At 31.0% G+C, this 26,209-nt stretch overlaps 2 protein-coding genes across 2 annotated transcripts; one reads left to right on the top strand and one right to left on the bottom strand.

Moving 5' to 3' along the window:
• Positions 1-1,283: 1,283 nt before the first annotated feature.
• Positions 1,284-5,213, bottom strand: LOC148285762 (uncharacterized). Its single transcript, XM_088226331.1, has one exon. The coding sequence runs from the start codon at positions 5,034-5,036 to the stop codon at positions 3,144-3,146; it is 1,893 nt and encodes a 630-aa protein (XP_088082457.1). The 5' UTR covers positions 5,037-5,213; the 3' UTR covers positions 1,284-3,143.
• Positions 5,214-8,432: 3,219 nt separating this feature from the next.
• LOC148285761 (uncharacterized) lies at positions 8,433-22,547 on the top strand. Its single transcript, XM_088226207.1, has 9 exons — positions 8,433-8,818; positions 9,016-9,219; positions 10,850-10,918; positions 12,060-12,221; positions 12,866-13,030; positions 13,578-13,718; positions 13,799-14,545; positions 16,667-17,034; positions 17,329-22,547. Exons 1-9 carry the CDS (start codon positions 8,675-8,677, stop codon positions 17,918-17,920), a joined length of 2,592 nt encoding a protein of 863 aa, XP_088082333.1. The 5' UTR covers positions 8,433-8,674; the 3' UTR covers positions 17,921-22,547.
• The last annotated feature ends 3,662 nt before the right edge of the window (positions 22,548-26,209 follow it).

The raw sequence follows: 26,209 nt of genomic DNA, 5'->3' as shown, positions 1-26,209 counted from the left end.
CATAATTCATACGTGTCCAGGCAGATAAGGAATACATCCTGAAACACAAACACAAGGAACCATAGACAAGTGTTTTTGACTATGGCCGCTCTCAGGTAAAAATCCTGAATAAGTAAATCGAGTGGAGACAAGTCTACCTCTTTGTATAGTAGTTGGTGCGTTCGCCTACCTCTTTTAAGGTTCTGGGTTTGATTTCTGGCAGGGTTACGTGGGAAAAAATGTAATAATAATAGATTTTAAAGGATTTTTTCACTGCAACATTTCACTGTTCCTAGACTTAGTAGGATTGATCACCTTACCCTCATGTAACATGATCGAACTACACGGCATTTGATTTCCATTGCAGTGCCCTATGCACCACTGGATTTGGAAAGAGGAACGATGACGATTATAATAATTGATACCCTGTAATGGCTTATTAAACAATTCAATTGATTAGTAATTCTTGCTGAAACAAATTGTAATATTTCCTCACTTACTTTTAGCTAATTTGCTCAGTTTTAATTTTAAAATTACCTTTAAAAAAAGGTACAGTATAGAATTGTATATTCATAGGTTGATGTACTATTTTTACATAAATTTATTTAAAAAAACACTATTTTAACCATATATTTAAATAACTGGATAAACCTTTATAGTTTTTTTTTTTTTATTAATTTTAACGCCCATAAGACTTTTATACATAAATTCAAGAAATACAGTATGAAGAAATAAAAAAAAAGTACAGTATTTATAAATACAGCAAATAAAATAAATAAAGGGACTGAAATTATTCAATAAACTACCAGACAAAACGAAACAAAAGAGTCAGACAACCTTTACAAAAGACGTTATCATTAACAAAAGAATGTGAATTTAAAAGAGAAAAACTGTTATCCAGAAGGGTTTTTAAAGAAAAATTTTAAGAATATATATTTATACAGAAGAGAATGCTGTATAAGACTGAAAACAAGATACAAAAAATAAAAAAAACTAGGTTATCAGTAAAATTTAAAGAAATGCAACTTAAATACAGCATAAAATTTGAAACAGGTGGGTACATAGTATTATACCAGATTCTTTAATTTTTTATTTATTTATAATGATAAAAGAAGTTTGCTTTTAAGATTAAAAATAAAGTGTGACAATTCATTTCTGTTTGATGGGGAACATATATAGATCGGGTCCACATTCAAGGTGCTTGGAAGGAATGCGGTAGTGTGTTGTGACACTATCTGGTTGAGTCTTAATGAAATGTTTTTCAATACAGGTATTTCAAACAACAAAAAGTTAACACATATAAAACTGTTACATATACTGTTTAATACTCATGTGACATCACAGCACAAGGGTAAATAATAATTCAAGAGGATGATAATTTATCAATTGGCAAGATCGGATCAATGCACTTTTCATCATTTAGGTTGGCACAATTTGATAAAACTAGATCTAGTAACTTTATATAGAAAACACAGAAATACAGATGAAAGCAGTGCTTCTAATATGTAGCACATATATATTTTAACAAAAAAAATTCATGGTAAATTTTTATAGTTTCAATTTCACTACACATTTTTAAAGTGATTGAACAATACTGTAAATATTTTTTTCATTCTAATAACAATACTTTACTTTAAGGAGAAAAGAAAAAAACATGTCTTCTGTTTTCTTCAGATTCAGATAAGTTGCTATGGTTTTTTACAAATTGTAACTCTCAACATATATGAGATATATTTCGTGAGCATACAAGGAAATCTGGCTTAGTCAGAAATCCTGTTTGTTGGCAAATCGAGATGGAAGTTTTAACAGTCATAGTTTTCGTATTTAGTACACGTTTGATTTATGTGTTAGTATGGAAGTGTTTTGATTTTGTCAATATTTCCTGAGGCAGATGTTCATAAACTAACTTTATCAGTGTACAACTATATATTTTGTTAAAAATTGTTCGAGATATAAGTGAACTTGGTTTTTTTTCAGAAAAAGATAACATTTTGTGTCACTACTTTTTTAAACAACCATTTTGAATATGTGACCCCTTTACGAGTAAAAAAAATAATCTGCTGACCCCACTATGATCTTCATTTTATTACTACTCGTGCGTCGGCAATTTTATTGATGATGTGGTTAATTTTAATTATTATTGAGAAATCAAGTGTAAGGAGCGAGACATAGGTTGCTGCTGATGGCGTGCTTAAAATGGAATTTAATTAGCAAAAGATGGACGTCTTTTGGATTAAAAGAAAAGAAGAATATCCAGAGCTGACGAGGGAAGCTTTTAAATTATAAAAATAGAACCACGATCCGACAAATTGTCAAAAAACAAATAGGCACAGCCATCTAACTGAAATTATTATATTTTTATCATGGTGTGGGAACTAAAGCCCTTGCGTTTTATTTTTACCTAGCTTGCTACCGTGACTCCCCTGGTTGTCAAGACCCATAGGTTGGAAAACACTGGCATACATATTGGCGTAATAAAAATAGTGGAAAACAATTATCAATCATAATAAATATCATCTATTCAATTCTGACCTATTCTAAATGCTAATTTTTCAAAATACTTTTTTTACAGAATATGATTCTTTGTGAAATTTCCTTCCTTTCAGTATAATCTTAAATGATAAATATGCAATACTCTTCGAGTTATTCAAAGAATTCTGTTTATTCTAACCGGAAAACACTCAAAACTATCCTTAACCTCCATGATACTCTTGAAAGCCAATTATACTTTGAATTTTTTACATGACTTTCTCGCTTTTAACAATAACATGGCGTGTACAATACTCACTCTCCTGCAAATTTAATGTTTTGGCATTTAGGATAGTTCAGAATTGAATGGATGATATAATACAAAACAATTTATGTTATTAATATCACAAGATAAGTGTCATTAACAAGAATAATTAACATACAGGATCTCACCAAAGTAATATTTTAAATAATAATACAGTTACAATAGTAATATCATTTTGAAGAAACAATCGATAAAAGTGCTGTTTTTTTAAGCATTGTAACCATAAAACTGATCAAATATCTATATGCACATCATAATGATTTGATCTTGTTTTGCGAAATTTGGTTATGAAAAAGGTACGAGGCGTTGAGTTTAAATGTTGACCCAAACCAGGCATATATTATTATTTAATAATACTTGATTGAAATAATCATAACACCTCTATATTTTGAAACATTTTATAAACATGGGGAAAATCTTCTTTTACTTCTGCATGATGAACCGATATGCGTTTTAATGTCGTGAAAATCAATCTGTATTCTTTAAAACAATCTTCACTCATTGGAAAAAGTTTATCAGTTAGTTTTACTTCAACATCATTGTTAGAAGTAGTCTTATATTCATTCTGGGTAAAAACAATATCGTTATTACACAGCTTATCATAATAATCTTGAATATGTGTGACATTAAATGTTTTAAGAAAATGCACAAAAGAAAAATAAAGGGTATCCAAGAACAAATATTGTTTTAGTTTTCTTTTAGGTCCAGTGTTTATGTCAAAAATGAACGACTCTAAAGGAAGTCCATCAAGTAAATGTAAGTAGAAATATTTAAGGCTGTTATGGTGTAATAGTGAAACAAAATTTTGTAGTGTACTGGATAAATGTAATGGTTTTGATATTTTCGAATCATCTTCAAAATTGGTCCACCAATGATTTTTAAAAATATTTTGCAGTAAGACAATGAAATTTGGTTCTGTAGACTTCAATAATGTGACAACCAAACACTTAGATAAAAGATATTTAAATTCTTTCGGTTTGACATTATCCATAACAGTTAATGTGAAATCAATATTCTTATCCTTAATGAGTTTGAAAAATTCATTAGATAACATTGAGCAATGATTGCGGATGTCTGGGTAGAAATCTTTGGAGACATCTCCACACAAATAAAACACTTGATAAATAAGATTTAGCAACCTTTTGAATATTTGAACATAATAAGCAGGATATTGATATTGCAACAGAAGAATCAATATCTGGAAGATTTGGCGGCAGTTATTGTTCACAAGGCCGAAATGTATAACACTATTTTGCCATAAAATCCAGGCCATCAAAGGTTTTTGCTTCTTCACCATGTGTTTACGAGGATTGTGAAAGTGTTTTGACATCCAAATAGCTAGATCTTTTTCTAAAAGGTCAGTAATTAATTCAATCGAAAGCATTAATCGCTGTATTCGTGCAGATTTGTTTAGATTTTCAAACGCAGATTTGTTTGCACAATCTACATCGCTTATATCATTACAGCTTGTTTGCAATTCATTTTCCAAAATGCTTGTTAGATTTTTGAAAACACCAGATTTAGGGTCGTAGAGCGCTTGGTACGATAATGAATTTTCCATTATATTGATAGGGTTACTTAGGAGATCTCTATAAAAATCTCTAACCGTTTCAGAACATGGTGGCTGAACAACAAATAACAATTTGATAGCATTTTGACACCTTTTAATTATAAACTCGGGTGAAATTTCGGATGTTTTCAAATCACCATTGATCATCTGGAGAATGTCCAAAACAATATCTACACTGGGAAATTTATTATGTTTAAGTAAAGCTCTAAATGTGTCCAAGGCCTCACACCACATGTGGGATTTCATGTCAATTCTAAAAGCTTCTTTTCCATAAGGTAGAATTTGAAAGGGAACGTGCGACCCATTATGTTTAGTACATACTACATAATTACAACAATCGGGTACATTTACCATTTCCATTCTTTTTCTAACATCATAATATTCGTTAGTAGATACTCGTTGACAGGCCGATAGAAAATTAAAACCCTTCTTTGACCTCGTTTCTTTAGTTTGTGCGGATTCTTCCTGCCTTTCATCTTTTGATGTAATCTTCAATCTTTTCATAGGAGATAGGTCATTTAGGACATCTCCGACGTCTCTACTCCTCTTAATATTTTGGCAGGTAAGTGGTGCTGTTGGACTAAAACCAACAGAGTTGGAAGTAGACGTTGATTGATAGGCATTACACATATTGTTTTCGTTTAACAGTTCATTTAGGTTATGATTTTGGTAAATGTTTTCTTTGCTAGTCATGACAAATAATTTATATTTTGGTAAACTAATAATCACATAAAATTGAAACTTATAACTTTTCTTGTAAAACTCTTTACAATCTTAACAATGTTTAGGCAAAAATCGCGCGAAAACAATAAAATCTAAATTCAGAGATAAAATATATACAATGATCCATGACCACAGATCCATGACATATATTGTGCAAACCGTGGGTCACAAAAAGCTATCTGTAGTCTATGGTCACAAATTATACTTCCTTCGTGGGTAATGTCAAACGATAGGGTATTTCTATGGTTAACGAAAACAACATTTTCAGTTCACTTTTTGGATGCTAAAAATATTTTATTTTTTTAATTCTCTTTGCAGATTGACATATTAATATAAAGACGCGCCCTGTATATATAAAAATATTATTTGAAGGGAAATAGACGAAATATATTAAATATTTTTTACACAAAACCGTACCCATAATTACGGAGTTAGCTTATTTATACCAGCGTTGCATTCAACTATCATGCATATGTTGCAAAAATTTGAAGATACTCATTTTTGGTAGGCTAAAAAGTTCGTATTTCAATGTTCAATCAACATAAGTTTCTGATAGATCTCTATCAGACAGTTTCCTTGATTTTTTTTGATAAAGGTAATGGTTTTATTTCGCTCTCGACAATTAAATCCTGAAATTGAATTAATGGAACCCTGAAATTTTCCTCACACGTCATAATTTCTTAATTTGATTTAAAAATAATTTTAAATCAGAGCTTTAGGCGTAAAAACCAGCAACCTAGTTTTTAAACGTCAGCGTCGTACACACATAAAGATAACTTTCAAAACTTTCAAGTTAACGGAAAGAAAATGAACTTAAAATTTTATGTTATTAAATATTTGTGGATGTAGGTATTTTTGCATTACCTTAGAATAAGGAACAGCATTTTAATGGAAATATCCCAGATAGCAATTTAAAGTTGCCTCAAGCTTGTATCAAGTTTGAAGTATCAAGAGTTCAAGCTTGACCCAAGTTTGAAATTGCAACTCTGTAAACTTGAGGCAAGTTTTAAGAAAACTTCCTAGTTACCATCCAACAAACTTGAATGAATTAAAAAAAAAACAAAAAAAATAGAGAAAAAAAAAGATAAAAAAACAAGAAAAAACTAAAAAAAGGAAAAAAACAAAAAAAAAATGAAACAAAAAAAACGCAAACAAAAAAAAAACACGAAGCTTCTTAAAAATATTAATATTAAATAAAACATTTTGTTATTATAACTCAGTATATTTATTTTGAATAAATAATAAAAATTACGGGCTTTTCCAGATGACGTGATGTCAGATGATGTGATGACAAATAATTCATGTCAACTGACTGGAGATCAGAGTCCGGTGCATTCTTTTGTCTCTCAACTCTGAAACAAATAAATAAAACTGTTTTATGACTTACTAGCTTTTCGACTAGCGGGATTTCTCATGGTAAAAAGTATCCAATATTCAAATCAAAATTTGTTGCAAAAAAGAGAAAACATTTTGGGAAGGACATATGGAAGTTTAGGTATTTACTAGGCTTATGTACTGTCATTGGCTGGTTGAAGTGGCCACTTTACAAACTATGTAACATTAAGCGTTCTGCCTATGTTTAAACATCTTCATTTCCTCAACTCTTCCATCTGTTAACTTTTGTGAAGTATAAGAGCCTCTGGGGTAAGTATTGGTTTATTATATCGATATATTATCAACAGCCTTTTTGTTCTGTAAATAAAACATAATTCAATCAACTCAATTCAATAATAGTATAATGTATGTGATATTTAATAATTAATCAGTTTAAACTATTGTAAGCAGATATGATATTAATATTTCATCCACTGCATAATTGCAGTGGATGAAATATTAATATCATACTTACTTTTAAAGAGCTCTTGACAAGACGGTTTTTGCGAGTGACAGTGCAACAAAAACTCATTTTTAATGTTTTTTCCTCAGTGTCATATCAATAGTTTATCCTTTAAACTGAGTATTAACACTTCGACAATATTAAAAGTTTTAAAATCGCCGGAAAAACGTCCAATGCTAAATGCGTAATTAAAAATGACATGAAACCCACTGACAAAAACGGTGAAATATATCATTTTTCTACGACTTTGATAGTATTGCCAATCTGAATGTTGTTTGGCATTAACAACTTTTTTTGATATTTTCATGCACTCATTTAATTCGGCGGCCTCCGTGATGTAGTGGTTAAGACATTTAGCTCACACATGGAAGGTTCTGGGTTCGATTCCTGGTGAGAACACAAAAAATAAATGTGATTTTTTTAAGGCTGGGCGTACCGTGCTGTAATTCTCCACTGTAATTGGGCCTCACGGCCTGTTGTGGTGCCAAAAAAAATCGGTCTTGTAGAAAAGTCCTGGGATTTTTGTGATTAAATATTACAGTTTAAATAAAAAAGGAATTCCCTCCATATTTTTATGTATATGGCAATGTGTTGATCATCACTATATGACTTTCGGATCCTGAAATACCATTCTTGACATAACAAGATTCCAGCAAGTTTTGTCAAAACTTGTCTCATCAAATTTGTCATAACAATATTCCAGCAACTGTTGACAAAAACTTGTCACGTCAAATTTTCCTTTTCAACCTTCCATCAATCTTAAATCAAGTTTGTACCAAGTTTCACTGCTATCTGGGATAACAAAACGCAATTATAGACCAAACAAACCACTCGCTACCACTGTAATACAGGGTATGCTCCGGAACCTAAGTTGAATGGAACATAAGTCGGACGCTTAGTGCCGTATTTAGTGTACATATATTATATCAATGCATATAATATGTACATCCAATTTCCCATTGCAAAATCAGGAAGAGTCTAGTGATACTAAATAGACCATTCGTCCTTAATTTAGAAGGCAATTTTTTTTCTACACGAATGTTATAAATTAAAACGTGCTATCACTAAAATCGATTGATTTCGAATATTGTCTTTTGCTTAGCATGCAGAGTCATGATCGCGAAAACATCGTAACCAACAAACACAATATTTTATAGGAGAACATTTCTTCCTCTTAATCAACAAAAAATATATCTTAAAAACCAAGTTTTGTTAAATAATAGAAACAAAGTTTGTTTCAAAAAGTGATTTTTTTGTTGATTGAGGGGAATAATTTTTTCTTTTAAAATATTATTCCTTAGTGATCGTGGCTTGATAAACTATTTTATTTTCACCTAAACTTGAGAGAAATGACAATATTTACCTAGGGATAATGTTCGAAAATCGTTGGAATGAGCGAAGAGCGAAGACCAGGGATAAACAATGTTATTTATTTATTATGGCAATCTTAAAATTCCAAATGCATAGATTAATGGTTCATGAAAAGCCATAACATACATTTTATCCATATTCTTTGTCTATGGCCATAACAAAAAAATCCGTTTGAATGAAGATTGTACTGGCGTTGGGCAGGATTTATCACTAAATCATAATGAAAATAAGATAGAATATCCGATACATTATCAGCGAATTATCAACACGGCATAAATATGTTGAAAGTCGTTAAAGAAGTGGCGCAATTGCGCTCCTGTACAAAAAAGTAATCCATGTCTTTTGGTCAGCTGGTAAACAAATTTAGGGAGTTTGGATTACGTTTATCAGTAAAAAGATCATGGTTATTCAACGAAGTTGGAAGAATTCAAATCCGGATGTGCTTTTACAAAATTCGTCATCAGAAGATTCCAGTGGCTCCTGGCAATTGTCTCACTCAAACCGAGGCGTGTCGATTTCCCAAACGTCCAACAGTATGCCTAATGTAATTATACTTTTCCTATCTATTTGGTCAAGTTTTTATTGTGTTATGAAATAAACTCACCCCGTTTGCGTTAGATTTTAAATGATTCAAATTCGTTTGTGTGCTAATAGTTAGAAATTGATGAAATTGTCAGTGTTAGTGAATGCTACTTGATCAGTGTGTGATACTAACTTTCCAAATGAATTTGGCACTTCCAGCGGCATGTCATCAACAGACAAGTGGCGTTGAACACCTTGGCAGCGATGCACCGTAGGTATAACATACCTGGGATGGTGCAGACTGGAGGAAGACCGCCAGCAGAGTTTCGAGCCAGCGCCAACAAGTCTCTCGATATCCTCAGGCAAAATATTCAGTCTGCTGTCACCAAGGAGATTGATCAAGTCATAAAAAAATACCTCGAGGTTTGTTAGTTGATAAATACTCTTGAATCGGGGGATCTGTTGGATTAAACATGTTTCGAGTATGTCCTAATATTTGCAGACGAGGCTGGATTGAGATGAAAGAGTTGAGGATATGTGGATGTTTAAACATGGTGACTGTTACACAGTGTGTAATGTGGACACTGACAGCCAATGACAGGTCATAAGCCCTGTAAATGTCTAGACTTCCATATTCCCTTATTTGAAAATGTTTTCCCTGTCGATGAATTGAAATATATTTTACCAGATATAGAGATCCTGATTTAGAAGATAATTTCATATTAAAGGCATTTACAGGGTTTATGATCTGTCATCATAGCTGGTTTCTGTGATCATATTATGCAATGTGTAATATCCACCATTTTGCCTATTATATTTTAACATCTATGTTTCATAAAAATCAACTGAATGTTTAATCTTGATTAACATATTAATAAATATAAAAAAAGATAAATAAGATTAATTATAATATAAGAAATATATCAAAATGGTTAAAAGTGAATAAATTAAAATTAAATAGCTCAAAAACAAAATATATGAATTATGGGGAGAAACATATACCCCAAGGATACAATATTAATATTGATAATCTAAATATAAATTCTGTGGTTAAAATAAAGTATCAGAGTTTCCTTCGATATCTAAATTTCAAAACACATTCTCAATATGTAACAAAAAAAAAATCGTTTATGAGATGATTTAGAAATGTAATAAATATAAAGAGTAGTGTTCTTATCTATAAAACAATCATATGTCCACACACAAGTTACCGTTTTTTCATCCTTTTTTTATGTAATGAAGAGGAAATTGAAAATATACTAATTCTTCAAAGTAAGGATTATACTTCAAAAAATATGTATTCTAATGTAGAAAGAATGCACAAAGAAATTGGCTCGCTCACACTAAAGCAACAAATAAAATATAATGTAACAATTTTTATGCATAACATATTTAAGGGGATAAATACAATAAAAAATATAATCAAATTTAACCAATAATAACCAATAATAATGTCATATATATGAAACTAGGGATAAAAAAAAGATAAGATTACCAATGAGTCTCAAAACTTATTGTATAAAGGATTGAAGCTCTACAATGAGTTACCCGAAGAAATAGAAAGCATTGAAATATTACAAATGAATTTTAAAAAAAATAATATTATTTATTTAGTTCTATGATTAATCTAATAAATATTTAAAACACAATATTTCCATCTATACTTATTCTAACATTATTTATCACTATTATACACTTAATATCCTAATTTATAATATTTACTGTTTCATATGTACATTTTCATTAATTATTGAGAAATTTTGATAAAAAATTGTAATGTTTATCAAGATTTCTCAAATTTTCACTAAACATTGACTATACACCGATGGAGTCTTCTGGCCGGCAAGCCAGCTATGCTGTATAACGGCATTAGTGGAAAAAATAAAAACTATCCACTTGCCAGGTCGATGTTCCAATCTTATTGTTGAATTCTTTGGTTATATCCTAAAGGTGGCAATAATTTGGACATATTCAGAATACAATGGTTCATTAATTACACTTTAAATAAAATCAAGATATTTTCAGCAAGTTGGTTTTTCAATTTTTTTTGCAGAAGTTTTTTGTCCCTGCTGTGAATAATATTCGATCAAATCTGGGAGAAGAATCAGTTGGAGAAGATCAGGTATTTAGCATGACTTTTTAAGCAATTATACCAAGATGGACGGGAAAAAAGCTTCTGGATAGAATTTATACATCCGTACATGAGATTTATTTATGGTCGAAGCCGATTTTATAAATACATTAAAACTAATTTTTTAAAAATGAACATGCTAAAATATATTAAAATGAACCTAAGTATAGATTTTTACGTACAAAAAACAATAAAATGATATAAAAAATCTGCACTAGCATTTTTAGTCTGTATTTTTTAATAATATTCTTGGCTGATTCAATTATTTCATTCCAATCATTGTCGTCATAGATTATGTGTGCAAGTTGTATATATTTGTAGTAAAAAGTTGGAAAATAATAACCGATTGTCTAATAGTTATTCACTTCAATTTTATACCATCACATGATCACAAAGATAACAGCATCACCATCATATTAAAAGATCCTGTTCTCCCATCTCTGTATCCTCAAATCATACAAAACTGAATATTAGTTTATTTAATAGTAATTTTTGTTATTGGGGTGATTTTTGGGTTTGATAAAAAAAATACATATTCAATTATCTCTAGACAGCCTTATAAATAAATTTGCTAATATTATGCAATTTCTGGTTTTTAAATAGTACTGTTTTTATTTGTGTACCATGCTTGAGGTTCCTTATACCTGGGATACCTGGGGTGGTATTCTGAACGCAAAAGTGCACATAGAAAACACATTTTTAAAGCGTATTTACATACTAAATACACGCTAACAGAGCGATCTCTTCGCTTGCAATTCTGTTCAGAATACCAGGCTTGGGACGGTTAACATGAAATATTTGTTTGTAAGGTGGTTTTACACTGCAATATTTCACTGTCCGTGGATTGGCACCTGAAGCGTAAGACTGATCCCCTTACCTTCCTGTAAACATGATCGAGATACACTGCATGTACTTTTCCAATGCAGTGCTCTATGCACCAACTGGTGCGGATAAAAGTTTGATGATGATAATGATTTTTTAATATATAGAAAATTACTTTTTGTAAAAAAAATATTTAAAGGATTTTTTTAAATGAATTAATTAGGTTAATTAAAAAAAAACTGATTTTATAGTAAAAATTACGATAAATGAATATTTTTATCACATTGTAAAAATTGTGTGTACAAATTAGGTTCGAGCAGTGTGCCGTGCGATGTTGGATGGGGCGCGGTGTTTGTACTCGGCTCAACCACGTCCTTCTGCACCTCCAGCTCGAGCCGCTGCTTCTCCAAGTGAACTCAGTGACTCGGAGTCTAGTAACGGAGCCGACTCACGCTTTGGCCGTCCTAGCAGTGTAATTATAGATATTTATTTAATTTTTATTTATTTTAATTTTATGTTTTTCTAATAAAATTACATTATGCTCTCACAATAGTTTTCCATGGTCCACTGTTTTCATACCAAAAGTTTAGATTTGTTAAAACTCAAATATCCCCCTAAAGATAGTGCTGTTTGTGTTACATTAAGCAAAATACGACATATTTTGAAATACAGGTATTTAAAAACAATAATTTAACTCATAATATTGAATTTATACGGTTTAATAACGTATTTTCCATAATTAGTAAAAATAATCATATAATTAGGCCTGTTATAGCAAATATATGAAGTCTTGTATTCTATATAGACTCATGTGACATTATAACCACACAAGGGTTAGTAAATAATTTTTACATTCTTATGTTTTTCCCAAGTATTTTAATGATAGAAAATAGGAAGTTGTGATATATCTGGGTATAGTCCTCTGATTTGTGAGTTTGCGGCACTACTACCGAACCACAATTTGGTTTATTGTTATGTAATTCTTCATTAAAATAAACAAATAAATTCGCCTTTTGAATAAGAATATATAGCATTCATTGTCATTTTTTACTAAGGATTTATCATTAAATTGAATAAATTATTGTCTCAATAATGTGAAAACCTTTGTGTCAGCAGAGCCCATCATATGGAAAGCGTAAAGAGTCCGATACTGATTCGGATGTCGGAACTGGAGGTCGAAGAAAAAGACGTACAGAAGGGGTACTTTGTCCAGCGCACAAGTGGGATCCTGCACGACTCAATCAGGACACCCTTTTCATCATGGGATCTATCGCCAATAAGGTAGAGTTATAGTATAAAAAACAATAACTAAATATTTAATGCACATAATATAACAAGAAATATAATATATTATAGGGATAAATATTTTATAAAAATTTGCAATTTTGGGGCTGTCAGCGTAATGTCATTCACTGTTGTATATTTTTACTTTATGCTATTTTAGATTTCGGCCTCGTGGTGTAATGGTCAGCGCGTTTGCCTACCATGCTAGAGGTCCCGGGTTCGATTCCCGACATTGTTGATATGAAATATTTATTTGAAAAGGGTGTTTTCACACCAGAATATTTCATAGTCCCTGTACTGGTACTTGAAGAGTAAGACTGATCATCTTACCTTCATGTAACAAAAATGATCAAGATACACTGTGATTGGTGTACCAATGCAGTGCCCTATGCACCATTAGGTGTGGAAAGGGAATAAAAATTTATGAATTCAATAGCCAAAGAGAAGAGATGTCTAATTATTATCTAATAAATTTTGCGATATAAAAAAAGTACATCTCTCAAGATTTTATAAGCAGTTTTAATTTGTTGTGTTTGCTTTTTAGGTTCTTGGATTAGGCCAGTCTCGAGGAAGACTGTACAGTAAACACGCGGGGTTGTTACGATATCCTGCCGATTCAGCCGACAAGGAATGGATTGCAAATCAAAACATGACGACGCCTGCTGGAGGAAGAACTTACATAATGGTATGTGTAAATTAATTAATTAGTTGTAATGATTCACATGTATGATATTTTGTTATGATTTGGATCGTTTTTCTTTGTAGGTATTGGAGGATATAGAAGAATTAGTTTGCAGCGAAGATTATCGCCACAGTCCATCGTTGCGACTCAACGACCTTTCAGGTTTTCGTGCTCCTCCATTTATGCTCAGGAAAATACAGGCTTATCTTAGCCGGAGGGGGGAGATGAGTGAAGATTATACATCGAGTACGCCGACACCCACCCCTCCCCCCATCGATGCCCCCATTTCCAAATCTCAAATCAAACTAGAAGATCCCGAGGACTCTTCTGACACTGTCAATGTCAAAATGGAACATATGGATGAACATATCTCAAGGGATCAATTTAAGAATATTACTGCGGAAGAAGTTCTCGAACATGCGACATATTCCTATATGCATAATCAACCGGTTAAAATGGAGAATTCCAGCGATAGATCCATCAAGTACGATAACAATGGCAATAGCCAACAACTTATTCAGCCGTGCGGAAACTTTACTTCAATAGTTTCCTCGGGTATATCATCCATGGACAACAACTACTGGAAATGTGTTAGCAGCAATCAACAGTTGGGAAATGTTGCCGAAAAAGTTGAATTAAATGGTGCTACAGAATTTATCGACGCTGATATTGAGTTTCTGAGCAGCGACTTTTGTACTTATGTAGACAGTGAAGCGGATGTGAAGAAAAGCTTCGATAGAATATCGGATGGCGGAGGAGGTGATCTGTTCATGTCGGGTGACAGTAATATTCTTTCTACTCCCAATTCACCTGGACTTAATACTAACACTGTAAGAATTTTATTTTCTTTCTTGGATAATGTTCATTTTAATTATATGTTTTGTTGCCACGAAGCAAGCTTGACTATCAAAAAATACAAAAAAATATCTTTTTGCTTTCCGAATGTAATATATAGCAAACTTTTGTTGGCATATTTGAGTTTAACAACTTGATGTAAATTTTCAATCAGTAAGTTATTTTCAACATTTTGGTTACAAATATTTATTTTTAATTTTTGAAAATATTTAACAAGCATGTACAATACATTATTTACTTTCCCCAACAGAAAAAAATAATTGTATTAATGATATTTTTTGTATTAACAATGCCTATTTAAAAAATAAATATAAAACTTCTTCAATGGTGGACATAAATGTTTGCGCTTATCTGCACCTAAAGTCACATGGTCTACTAATACATAGCAGTATATTAATTAATTAAATTATTGTAGAAAAATTTTGAACGAGGTTTTGGTCTCGTGGTAGTATTGTGGTCTCACGTATCAAATGTCCCAGATTCAAATCCCACTGTACCACAACTTGATTGCTAAAGTTATTTACAGCTTTAAGAAGGTCTCAAGTTTTCCAACCTTTTGTGTGAGATTTAAGCAATGTGATCAATCTGCAAAACCAGTCTGCTGAAAATATTTGCATCCCGAGTTGATCTATTTGCTTTTGGGACTTAAGTCTTACATTTTTTTTTTCTTATTTTACTCATCGCATAATATTGATTTAATAAACTTTTTGTAACCATCAAAACAAATCAATTTAGCTTTTTGAAAATTTGTAGTTTTTTTTTTTTTTTTTTTAACACATTGTAGTCGGGCGCTTCGAACAATAGACTCTAGCCTATAGCGGGTGTTTTTCGCGATTAGCGCAAAAATATATCGCTTTCTTAAAATTGACACAATTTCTAAACCAAATAATATTTTCGATCGAAATTTTCAAAGAAATCATATTTGACATTTGATCATCAAAAATAAATAAATTTAGGTAAAAAGTGGTCAATAATTGGTTTTACTTTGCATAATCGGTCGGAACTATCTATGATTTCTTCATTGTTAGAAAAATGCCACGCTTTCCATATCTGCCGAAACCGGTCTCTGGACATCGTTTTAGCAAAATAAGGAGTTTTGGTTGTTGGTTCAGTAGACCAGTACTCGTCCCTTATATCCTTTCGAACTTGTCCCATCAAAATAATCAGCCCCAAAAACTTTTTCATTTCTTTCAAAGTAATATTTTTCCACTTTCCCGATTTTTTATATAATTTGTAATTATGTGAGTTTTGGTGGTAATATCTATTAGATTCGTTTATAAAATATTCAAACAAATCATCACCGATAAATAACTCTATCGCATCACTTACAGTTTGAGGACAATGGACATTTGAATTCAAACCGCGGCGGCCTAAAAACGATTCCAGAACTGGAGGATTATCAAACGATGACCACTCGTCCACATCCTCATCTGAGCTCGTCTCCGAATCAGAATCACTTTCAATAGTGCGACGGTGAAACGTTCTAGGTCTTGGTATTTGTTCATCATCACTCGGTTCTTTGTCTGACAACTCTTCAATGTCATCATTCCATGAACAATTAGATAAATTGTCGGCATACACTTCATTGTCACTATCATTGGCTTGTAAAGACATTTTTGTAGGGGTAACGTCCTATACAATGCTAATATATTCAAATAAGAAAATACCAAACAGTAAACAAAACAGTGCGAGCGGTATGAAAAATAGTCCAATACGTGAAATGACTCAAACTAAACTGGAGATTGAGATCGCATAAAACTGTAGATTTCTGGCGACGCCTTTACAAGTGGCACACTAGCCAATCCGGACAAGGCATCTCAAATAACGTCGACAGACTGTCGCCTAGCACCCCAGGTAGCAAATCACCCTTCAAGGCGTTTTATTTCACGCTGATAACAAACCCGTTTAATGCCGTTTCCCGCCAACAACCGACAGTCGACAAAAACGGCATTTGCCGTGTCCCGCGGTTGACCGACAGTCCGCGAAAAACGGCAAATGCCGTGTCCCGACGACAATGTGTTAATATTACAAATAGGTACACTATTTTTCTTCATGAGTACTGTGTTAAATATCTAAGGAATGTTTTTTTATTTTAGTTAAGTTACAACCAGCCATCTCAAGATTCTATGGTGTCCAGACCTGGAATAGTGACATCATTTATGGGTACCATCGCAGTAGGTCCCATGTCCTCCAATGTTGTGCACACCTATGTATCATCCTCGACTCCCAACACTGTGGCGAAATCTCCGACTCTCACTTCCTCCCATATAGCGTCACCTCCACCCTCGTTTTCTGTACCTAGTAATCCCGTTACGTTTGCGCAAGCCCTAAATACGTTCTCACACAACCCTCCCAATTCTCATGCACAAGTAGTCTCGCAAAATTCATCTCCCAATTCTTATTCAACTAACACTATAACGCTTCAACCAAACTTAATGCAGCCAACAACTCGGACAGTTTACAGGTATTTTTAAAAAAAATTGTCTATTGATCGTTAACAGTCAAAATATCTTAACCGATGATCATGGCCACGTACACTTTCAAACATTTTTTTATAGCTACCAATTTAGAAAAAGATAACAACATTATAAAATGTAACCCTGTAAATATTATTTAAATATTAATGTTTATTTAATTTCCTGTATGATTTACAAAATGTTAAGGTATATTGACTGCAAACTATCAATATCTAATAACATTTTGGTAGCGTGAGCTTTGATTTGAACATAAAATTTGATGTATGCTCTTTTTTTTTTAGTTTGGCCAGTACGACAAAATCAATTACTCCCGGATCAACGATTATTGGTTTTGGTACACGTCCTGCTATCGGTGGTAACATAATAAATGCCAGCAACTTCATAAATATCGCCACTAAAAATTTTTCTTCGGGAAACATTCTTCACAATGCTATTGTATCCAGGAATATGATAAATCGAGGTATGAGTATTAGGAGCGAACTATCTAAGCCACCGCAGTTAACCAACACTCCTACAGTCAGTAAGTCGATGGCCGTTGTTCCCAATGTATCGGGAACTATTTACTCTAAGCCCTCGTCCCTTTCTTCCAAAATTGACGATGACGCTTCGATAACAACGACCAAAGCTATGATTGACAATACTTGTAATTCATCTGCCATGTTGAAGAAAGTTCTCACCCTCGGGAGTGCAGGTGTTAACAAAACGTTTTTGACTCCCCCAACTCAGAAAATGAATGTATCGAGGTCAAGTAGTTCTTCTTCCAGTAACTTGAGTGCGTCGCACGCAACTCTAACAGCGTTACTTTCTAGCGGATCAGATTCCACCCATTCTGATAAAAAGACTTCTTTTGTCATTCCAACAACAGAGAAATGAATGTACAAATTTAACTTAATATTAATTTGTATTTTAACAAATGAAACATTAATCATTGACGCCACTAGAAAATATTTCAAATATACATACCTGAATAGGTAATCCTAATTTGTGAATGGATTCCATCGTAGCAAATTGTTGAAAAATAGTTTGTTGTTATACTTAATGATTATTTATTTTAACACTTTATATACATATACAATATATATACATATAAGGGCGGGCATATTGCCTTAAGGCAATTTCTTCCTACCTAACCAAACCGTTTAGTTTGAGAAAATTAAAGTTAAATGAATTAATTATGTAATAACAAAGAAATGTACGTTTATCATCAAGTGCAATGAATGTATATTTCAATAAAATATGCACCCTGTGTATTTTTGTTATGAATCTAATTTATATTGACATCAATATGTGATTTTTCAACATTTTTTTAATTACATAGTTTTATAATGGAATTGTTAGTTTGGAATTGATAAAATATAAAAATCTACATATTTATATGATATATATTTATTTTCAGTATGGTTTTGCATAATTTGAAATGTGAATATATAAAGTACAAAATATTTACCATTATTATGAAATGTCTTAATGTTATATTTATTATGATGTCAATTTAGAATATTTTGATATCAGTTTACAGTTCTTTGTAGGTGTTATGCGTACAATAATACTTTTACTTTTAACGACTGTAAGTACTTTGTTACGACAATGATTTGCTTAAGTTTCTAAAGACTGTTCTTTATCTATTTACTACCTGTGTTATTTCAAAATATTAAATATTAAATACTAATAAAATTATCAATAGGTTTTATAGTTAAAACTGTTTACCAATTGAAGTACAAATGAATTATGTGAATAAGATTATATTATTCACATTTTAAAATAATCTAATTTAGGTGGATGTAGTCTTAGAATGTTAGTAAAATTTTGTTTACATGTTTTTTCGCATATGTATGTGATTTTGTACGTCTTAATCATAAGGTTTCGTAAAGTATGTTCCTTGGTACAGTGCACTGTGTTACTGTTGAATCGACTTTTTGTGTTCACAGAATGTTATTCTGCTTAGGATATTGTGTCTCATTTATAGACAATTAAGCGCCTCCTAGACTTAATTTTTCAATTTAATGTGTGGCTCGCTTCGCTTAATATTTCAAAATTTATTACGCTTTCCAGACATAAAATTATTAAATTTTTCTCATAACTTGTTACATGTTTACAATTTTTGCATGTTGTATTAACGTTTTTTGTTAAATGTTTTGGTATTGTGTCAAAAATTAGACATTGTGATTTTCTTTTCAAAAATGAATTTACTTTTAAATGGAAGGTATGTACTTTAAAAAAAAAAGAGAAATGGTTTATATTTTAGTTTTGTTATTTTTATTCCAGCATCTCGGGATCTATTTATTTTTTTATTATAAAATATTGCTTTATTAGAAAATATAAAAAAATAATGCTTAGCTTTTTGCTATAATGTTATTATAATTTTCTATGATGAAAATTATTAGCTTTTTCTTAATAATATGTGTTTTTATGCGCCTTGCTTTTGCATTGCTTGAATGAAGAAATTTAATTTATTACGCTGTGATGTTATTACATATTAATTTATATGCATAGAATAATGCAGCTTTAAGCTTTCTAGCCATTGTTTAATTTAAATAAAATGCTTTAAATAATGTTATTTTAATACAAATAATTTATAAGTGCTTATGCTTGTCACCTATTTTATGCCAATACAACTTAAGCTTGCTTTAATTATTATTGTTATTGCTATTATCATTTTGAAATATATTTTATGCTCTGCTTGTTATTATTTACTTTGGAAATGCTCGCTAAATATTATCACTTTACACTACTTAACTTATGTTTATTTGTTGCTACAAAAGTATTTTTTGAAATGTTGCAATTTTTATTGAAATATTTAAAACAAGTGTTGTGTCCTATTGTTACTCGTTTGTATTGTTGCTTTGCTCTTAAACACAAAACTTAACCGCAACATAATGAAAATATATAGTCTCTATGCAATTTTTATTTAATACTTAATTTTAATGACTATCAAGTATACTCTAGTTCTGTAATGTACGAATATTGGTGGAAATCAATTAAATATGTATACGTGTTTTTTACATAATATTAAGGATATATTTGAATTTTTTGCCCCCTTTTAACAGCTATTTTTTAATATTAAAATTTCATCTTTACTTTTTAAATATCTAGTGAATGTCCACATACAGCTCATAAAAATCACGATAAAAATATGTATTTTTTATTTTTTTAAATCGAAAAAAATCCTTTACATTGATATTTTATTTGTAATTAATACTAAATACATTATGATATTTTCATTTTAACTTTCCTAACTAGTTACTATTTATTGGCTGTTGAAGTTATGTTTTTTTATGATCTCAAGTTGTGATCTTTATCTTTATCAATTAAATAATCAGTGATGGCAAAAATGTATTCAATGAAAAATATTTTTAGTCTGATTTCACGAAAAAACAGTATTATAATTTAGTTAAAAAATTTATGCAAAACTCTTGTCTTTTTTATAAGACAAGAGTTAATTTCACTAAATATTGAAACAAAAATGTACACCAAATGTTCTTTACAAACATTTTGTATATTCACTATCATAATTATATTATAACACTTTTAGTAAATATGTGAAATCTTTTTTTTTTAAATAAGTTCTTATTTTTTTGGTGATTTATCAAAAATTATTTTTGTTTCTTTGAGAAATTTTTCACAAAATTAGAAACTTTTTTTATTCCATTTGCGGGAACGATTGATAGAAATTTCACACATAAAACATGTCAACATTTTAACATGGTAAATGCACCAGTAATGGACAGTTTTAGATAACGTTTTTAGACCTAATAATCTTGGAAACCATTTTTAACAAAATTGAACATAATGTACAACAGATATGGCATGGCAGACGTAAATTGAAGGTAATTGCGATGAAAATACAAGTTCTCAATTATGGACATTTTGTCAGTTTTTTGGTTTGAGTTGAAAATCAATAATTAGTCATGAGCATTCAAATTTGACAAAATATACTTGTATATTTTGCTATATTGCTACTTCTAGCAATGTAAGAATTAAGATTGATTTTGTATCAACGACATGTCTACAAAGCGTATTATTCAATATTATATTGAGTAATTACTTAGATTTCAACAAACTGACCACAAAATCTCTACTCACCTCACTAATTAATTCTACAAAAAATTATGAATTTCTCAAACGCCTTTCTCGTGATGTTTACATTGTTTTCCATTTTGCAACGCGCTATGGCTGATTGACACTCCATTTATGCCGGTTGACAGATGAGCATTTATAGTTTATGGTTCAGTGTAACCAGTATGAGAATATGTTCAATATTTCTAATTTTCAAGGTTTTTATAAGCTTTTGTTCATATGCAGTCACAATGCCATTACGTTATGTGTATTTTGTAAAATAAAATTTATATTATCTTATTTTAAAAAAAAATCTCTGTTAATAAATGAGATTCACGATTATTTCTCTCTAAGGTTGTTCTATAGATAAGAGCATTTCTTAAATTTTATAATATCGAAAACAATAATTAGTGTTGTAATAAGGTTTATTTATAAATCGACAAATAAATAATAATATCATTGCCACCGTATTTCGGATCCTATTCCGAATTTTCTGGAATAAGACTTGAAAAAACTCCAGCAAGTGTCTTGTAAGCAGTAAATATATCCATAGGGTTATACATAAATGGTTTTAAAATTAAATTTTAAAAAAAATATATTAAATTTCATGTCAAAACATTTTTATCTAGTTCTCTAAGATACTTCCAGCTCTACTCTGCGGAACTTAAGGATGCTGGATTAACCACAGATAGAAGAAAAGATTAGTTGATTTTTGAGTAGTTTCAACAATATTTATGTTCGGTACAGTTAGAATTAATACTGTTTCTTTGTCCTTGATAAAGATACATTTAAGGATGGTTTCATTTTTATTTATTCGCTCAACAGGTTAAGGACACTCAATCACAGCGGGGAATTAAAGTACTTAACACCTAGGCTTAAGAAAATCACATTTTAACTATTGTGAACTGTCTGGGAATCAAACCTAGAATCGCCATGCTGGAGACAATTATAAAAAACTTATGAATTAAACAATTAAAAACTAGAGTGAATGAAGGAGTTATGTTGCAAATTTTTAAAAATGTACTTTCTTTTTATAAATGAAGTTTTTGTGTACAGCCCTTTTACATAAATTCAACTACACCGTCAAAAAGTTTCAGACCACTGTTTTTTAAATCAAATGAAGGAAATGAATATTATCAATAATTGTACTGGTGTTCAAAACTTAAAACCCCAGATGTCTCTGCTTTTTGTGTTTGTCACATAACACTTTTATCCACTCAAGTCTTTAATTATCATTGAAATTCAAATAAATGTTACTCATACATAAGCAATCCATCCAACTGCTCAGGCGTAATCTTTGAATACTTGCCAACACTGATTTTATAGTATTAATACATACTCAATTGTACCTCATGTTACCTTTAAAGTAATTATTATGTATACACTATGTACTGATTTATGGAAAATGTGGATTATATGTAAAGTGATAATAAATCAAATCCAATAATATTTTACTCTTTTATTTTACCGCTTTTTAATTAAATGAATATCAAATAAATAAAGATGTTCTAACTGAAATACAATTATGCCTTTGTTTCAAACCTGGGCTGGTATTCCGAACGCGTTTACAGCGCGCTATAATGCGTATTTAGTACGTAAAAACGCGCTATACTGCGCTATAATTTCGTTTGGAATACCAGCCCTGGTTAAAAGAGAAAACTCTTTTATACTGATCTCTAATTTTATAATCTAAATAAAAACACTGGTTTTTTAATCACTTACTAAACATTTAATTGTCGACCGGTTTTAAAGCTACAAAAGCTTCATTATAAAGGTATGATTTAGAATATAATTTTACCCTATTATTATTCATTGTAAGAGTTTCGACTAAATAGTAATAACACACATGGAAGTAATAATAATAAAATTGCCACCCACCCACCCCTCTTACTCCATTTGAAGCAGCAAAATTACACAGCTTTATACGTAGGTTCTTACAAATTTCTGGTCTTCAGTAAAAAATATGTTTTGCAATTTATATATTTTTAATTTTTTTTTTTGTTATTATTCATCATCATCATTCCCTTTCCGCACCTAATGGTGCATAGTGCACTGCATTGGTACACCAATCGTAGCGTATCTTGATAATTTTAGTTACATACGTTGCATTTGTACAGAAAATTTCTTCATGGGGTCGATTATTTGGGATAGTTGCTGAATGTACATCTTGAGTGGTTTATGCTATGTATATGTGCCACATGTAATGTATATGTTTGTGTATGTTTTATATGTGCGTTCATGTGTGCGTGGATGGCTCGGAGTGTACATTCGGTATTTTAATTTATTTTAATTTATTTACCTCCATGGAAAACGCAAATGTCAACAATTATCCTTTTCTCACTTAAAATTCTTATTTATTTTTTATTTTTTGTCACATTTAATGTTTATATCTTTTTAATTTATGAAAACTTAATTGGTCTTTTTATGTTAAAAAATTGTTGTTCTTAGTACTTATTTTGTATGACTGTATGTATTCTAAAAAAAATAAAATAATAAAGGTGAGATGATCAATCTTACGTTTTAGGTACCAGTTCATGGAATATGAAATATTTTTATTTAAAAACACAATTTTTAATACATATTATATATTTCAATAAAACCATGTCTGGAATCGAACCCGAGACCTCTTGCATGGTAGGCAAACGCGCTGACCACACCCCTAGGCTGACTTTATTATTATTAGTGTTTATATTTATGTTAATTTTAAAAATTATTATTAATAAAAATAATCGTAGTTTATTCAACAAAATAACAATAACTTTATCTACTACATACACACTTATGTAATAGATTTCTCTGGATCATGTTTAGTCTGCCTTACTAGGTACAACCTGTTTTAAGGCAGCCATTTTTATGCAAAATAAACAATAACATCACTACTTACTAGTTAATTTATTATACAGTTATACAATATTAATTTAAATAATTTATTTTTTGAGTAAAGTTTCCGATTTTTCTCGACCTAAACTCAATAACCAATTTTTAGCAAATTTATGAAATTGAATCCGGGTCATGGTTTTGTAATGTTAGCAAATTGAATATTTTGGGGGCCAGAAACCTGTAATTTCTTTGCTCGAATTCAGAGTTTGTGGTAGACCCCATGACCCATCCTCTACTTTGACTTCTGGTAGTGTGGGAGTGTCCTTTTAGGATTTAATGATATATTTTGTAATTTATATTTATGCTTCAATTTTCATTATTATTGATATGGTTTCTAATTTATTTTAATTTTTTAATTATTGATTTGAATTGTTACACACGTAACAAAGAAGCTCCCGTCTAAACGCAGGAATTTCCTAGCTAGTCAAGACCTAAAACAAAGAATCTTTGTACATTATAAAACTGAAATAAATAAATATGTTAAGTCTTATTTTTCAAGAAGTAGTTCATTTGCGGAGGAGGGAAAAAGAGGTCTGAAATTTAATATAATTATAATTATAAAATTGATAACCACAAAGTGAGTGCCTCAAATACAAATGGTTTAATTGAATCATTGTTGAAATATATATATTTTTTTGCCACAAAAATTCTTTTTTTAAAAATGTATTTAATTGTAAGAACCATATATGAATTATTTCCCCATTTTTACAGCCATTTTTTAATTCAAAAATCAAGATCAAGATACGCAGCGATTGGTGTATCAATGCAGTGCCCTATGCTCTATTAGGTGCGGATAGGGAATGATGAAACATTTATTTGTTGTTTTTTTATATTTCACTAAACGTTTATTTAGTTTTACTAGCAAAATAAAAGATGTCTATGACAGTATTAATTTTGCCAAAATGTTTCAAGATTTTTTTGGTAGATGTCGCTAGATTCATTTTATTTATCGATAAAAGTCAGACTTTATAGACATCTAAAAATTAAGTAATAGTGAAAATATTTTTCAAATAAAATACTCTGTGTTCAGGCGGATAAAGAATACAGCTATGTGTGAAATAGAATCAGAACTCTGAACGAGTGTTTTCGACTCGATGGCTGCTCTTAGGTAAAAGTGTTGAACAAGGAGATAAGTCCGCCTCGTTGTTAAATGGTTGACGTGTTCGCCTACCATTCTTGATGTCCTGTTTTCAATTTTTGGCAAGGTCAACGTAAAAATTCCACGATTTTCACTTCGACTTCAAAATTTTTGTATTGATTTAAAAGGTTTCTTGAACTGTAATATTTATTGCTCCTGGACTAGCACCTGGAGCGTGCGATTGAACTGACCTCCGTAACGGATTAAAAAAAACCTCAAGGGAGGGGCGCATCATCATTGTCGTCGGTGTAGAAGCACGCCAATGCAAGGCCCCGATTGTAATGGGAAGTTAACAGAGTTATCTTCGACTGTCTATAAAGAAAAATCGAAATTTGTGTACGAAAATGAGTATATTTGCATGAACATTTAAAGTATCTTTACCGGTAACCTATAATTGAACATTTTTAAAAGGAAAAAATGTATGCATATTCTGCTTTTGATACAGAAAATTAAATTTTACTTTGTAGATAAAATTGACGATAAATGTGATCTTTCCATTGGAATCGGAGCTCTGGACGTATTTTTCTATTTTTCTCCACTTCTCAAAACAAATTCAACTTTCCTACTTTTCAATGATCAATTACTTCCTCGGCGGAACAGTCAATGTCGAGATGGATGTTTAGGAGTGCAAGCCCATTCAGACAATTCTCTGTCATGGGTGGCTAGGGGGGCAGGCGCTCCCTGCGCCCCCCACATGGATCCGCGCCTGCCTTACCTTCACGTAACATATTATTAAACTATGCCGCATTTAGTTTACCAACGCAGTGAATTATGCACCACTGGGAGCAGAAAGAGGAGATGATGATGACGGTATATAATGCCATGAATAATCTTAGTAGTTAAAAATATCTCGAATTACAATATTATATAAAATCTGTTACTAATGTTTTTACTTCGTCACTTAAAATTTATATGGATAAGATACCATTTTATATTTGCCGTTTAAATTTACATATTGTAAATGGTGGAAAACGAATTCCCACGTGGCTGCGGGGCGAGGAATAGCGGGGGCGAAGGCCTAGGGCTTCAACGATATAGTTTACTGTATTTTAAATTTAATATAAATAAACGAATATCCTTCTATCCGG

The sequence above is a fragment of the Micrasema longulum genome, unplaced genomic scaffold (assembly GCF_059751315.1).
Source record: "Micrasema longulum isolate JH-2025_06_02 unplaced genomic scaffold, ASM5975131v1 h1tg000007l, whole genome shotgun sequence".
Lineage (NCBI taxonomy): Eukaryota > Metazoa > Arthropoda > Insecta > Trichoptera > Brachycentridae > Micrasema > Micrasema longulum.
This window is presented reverse-complemented; position numbering and strand designations above follow the sequence as displayed.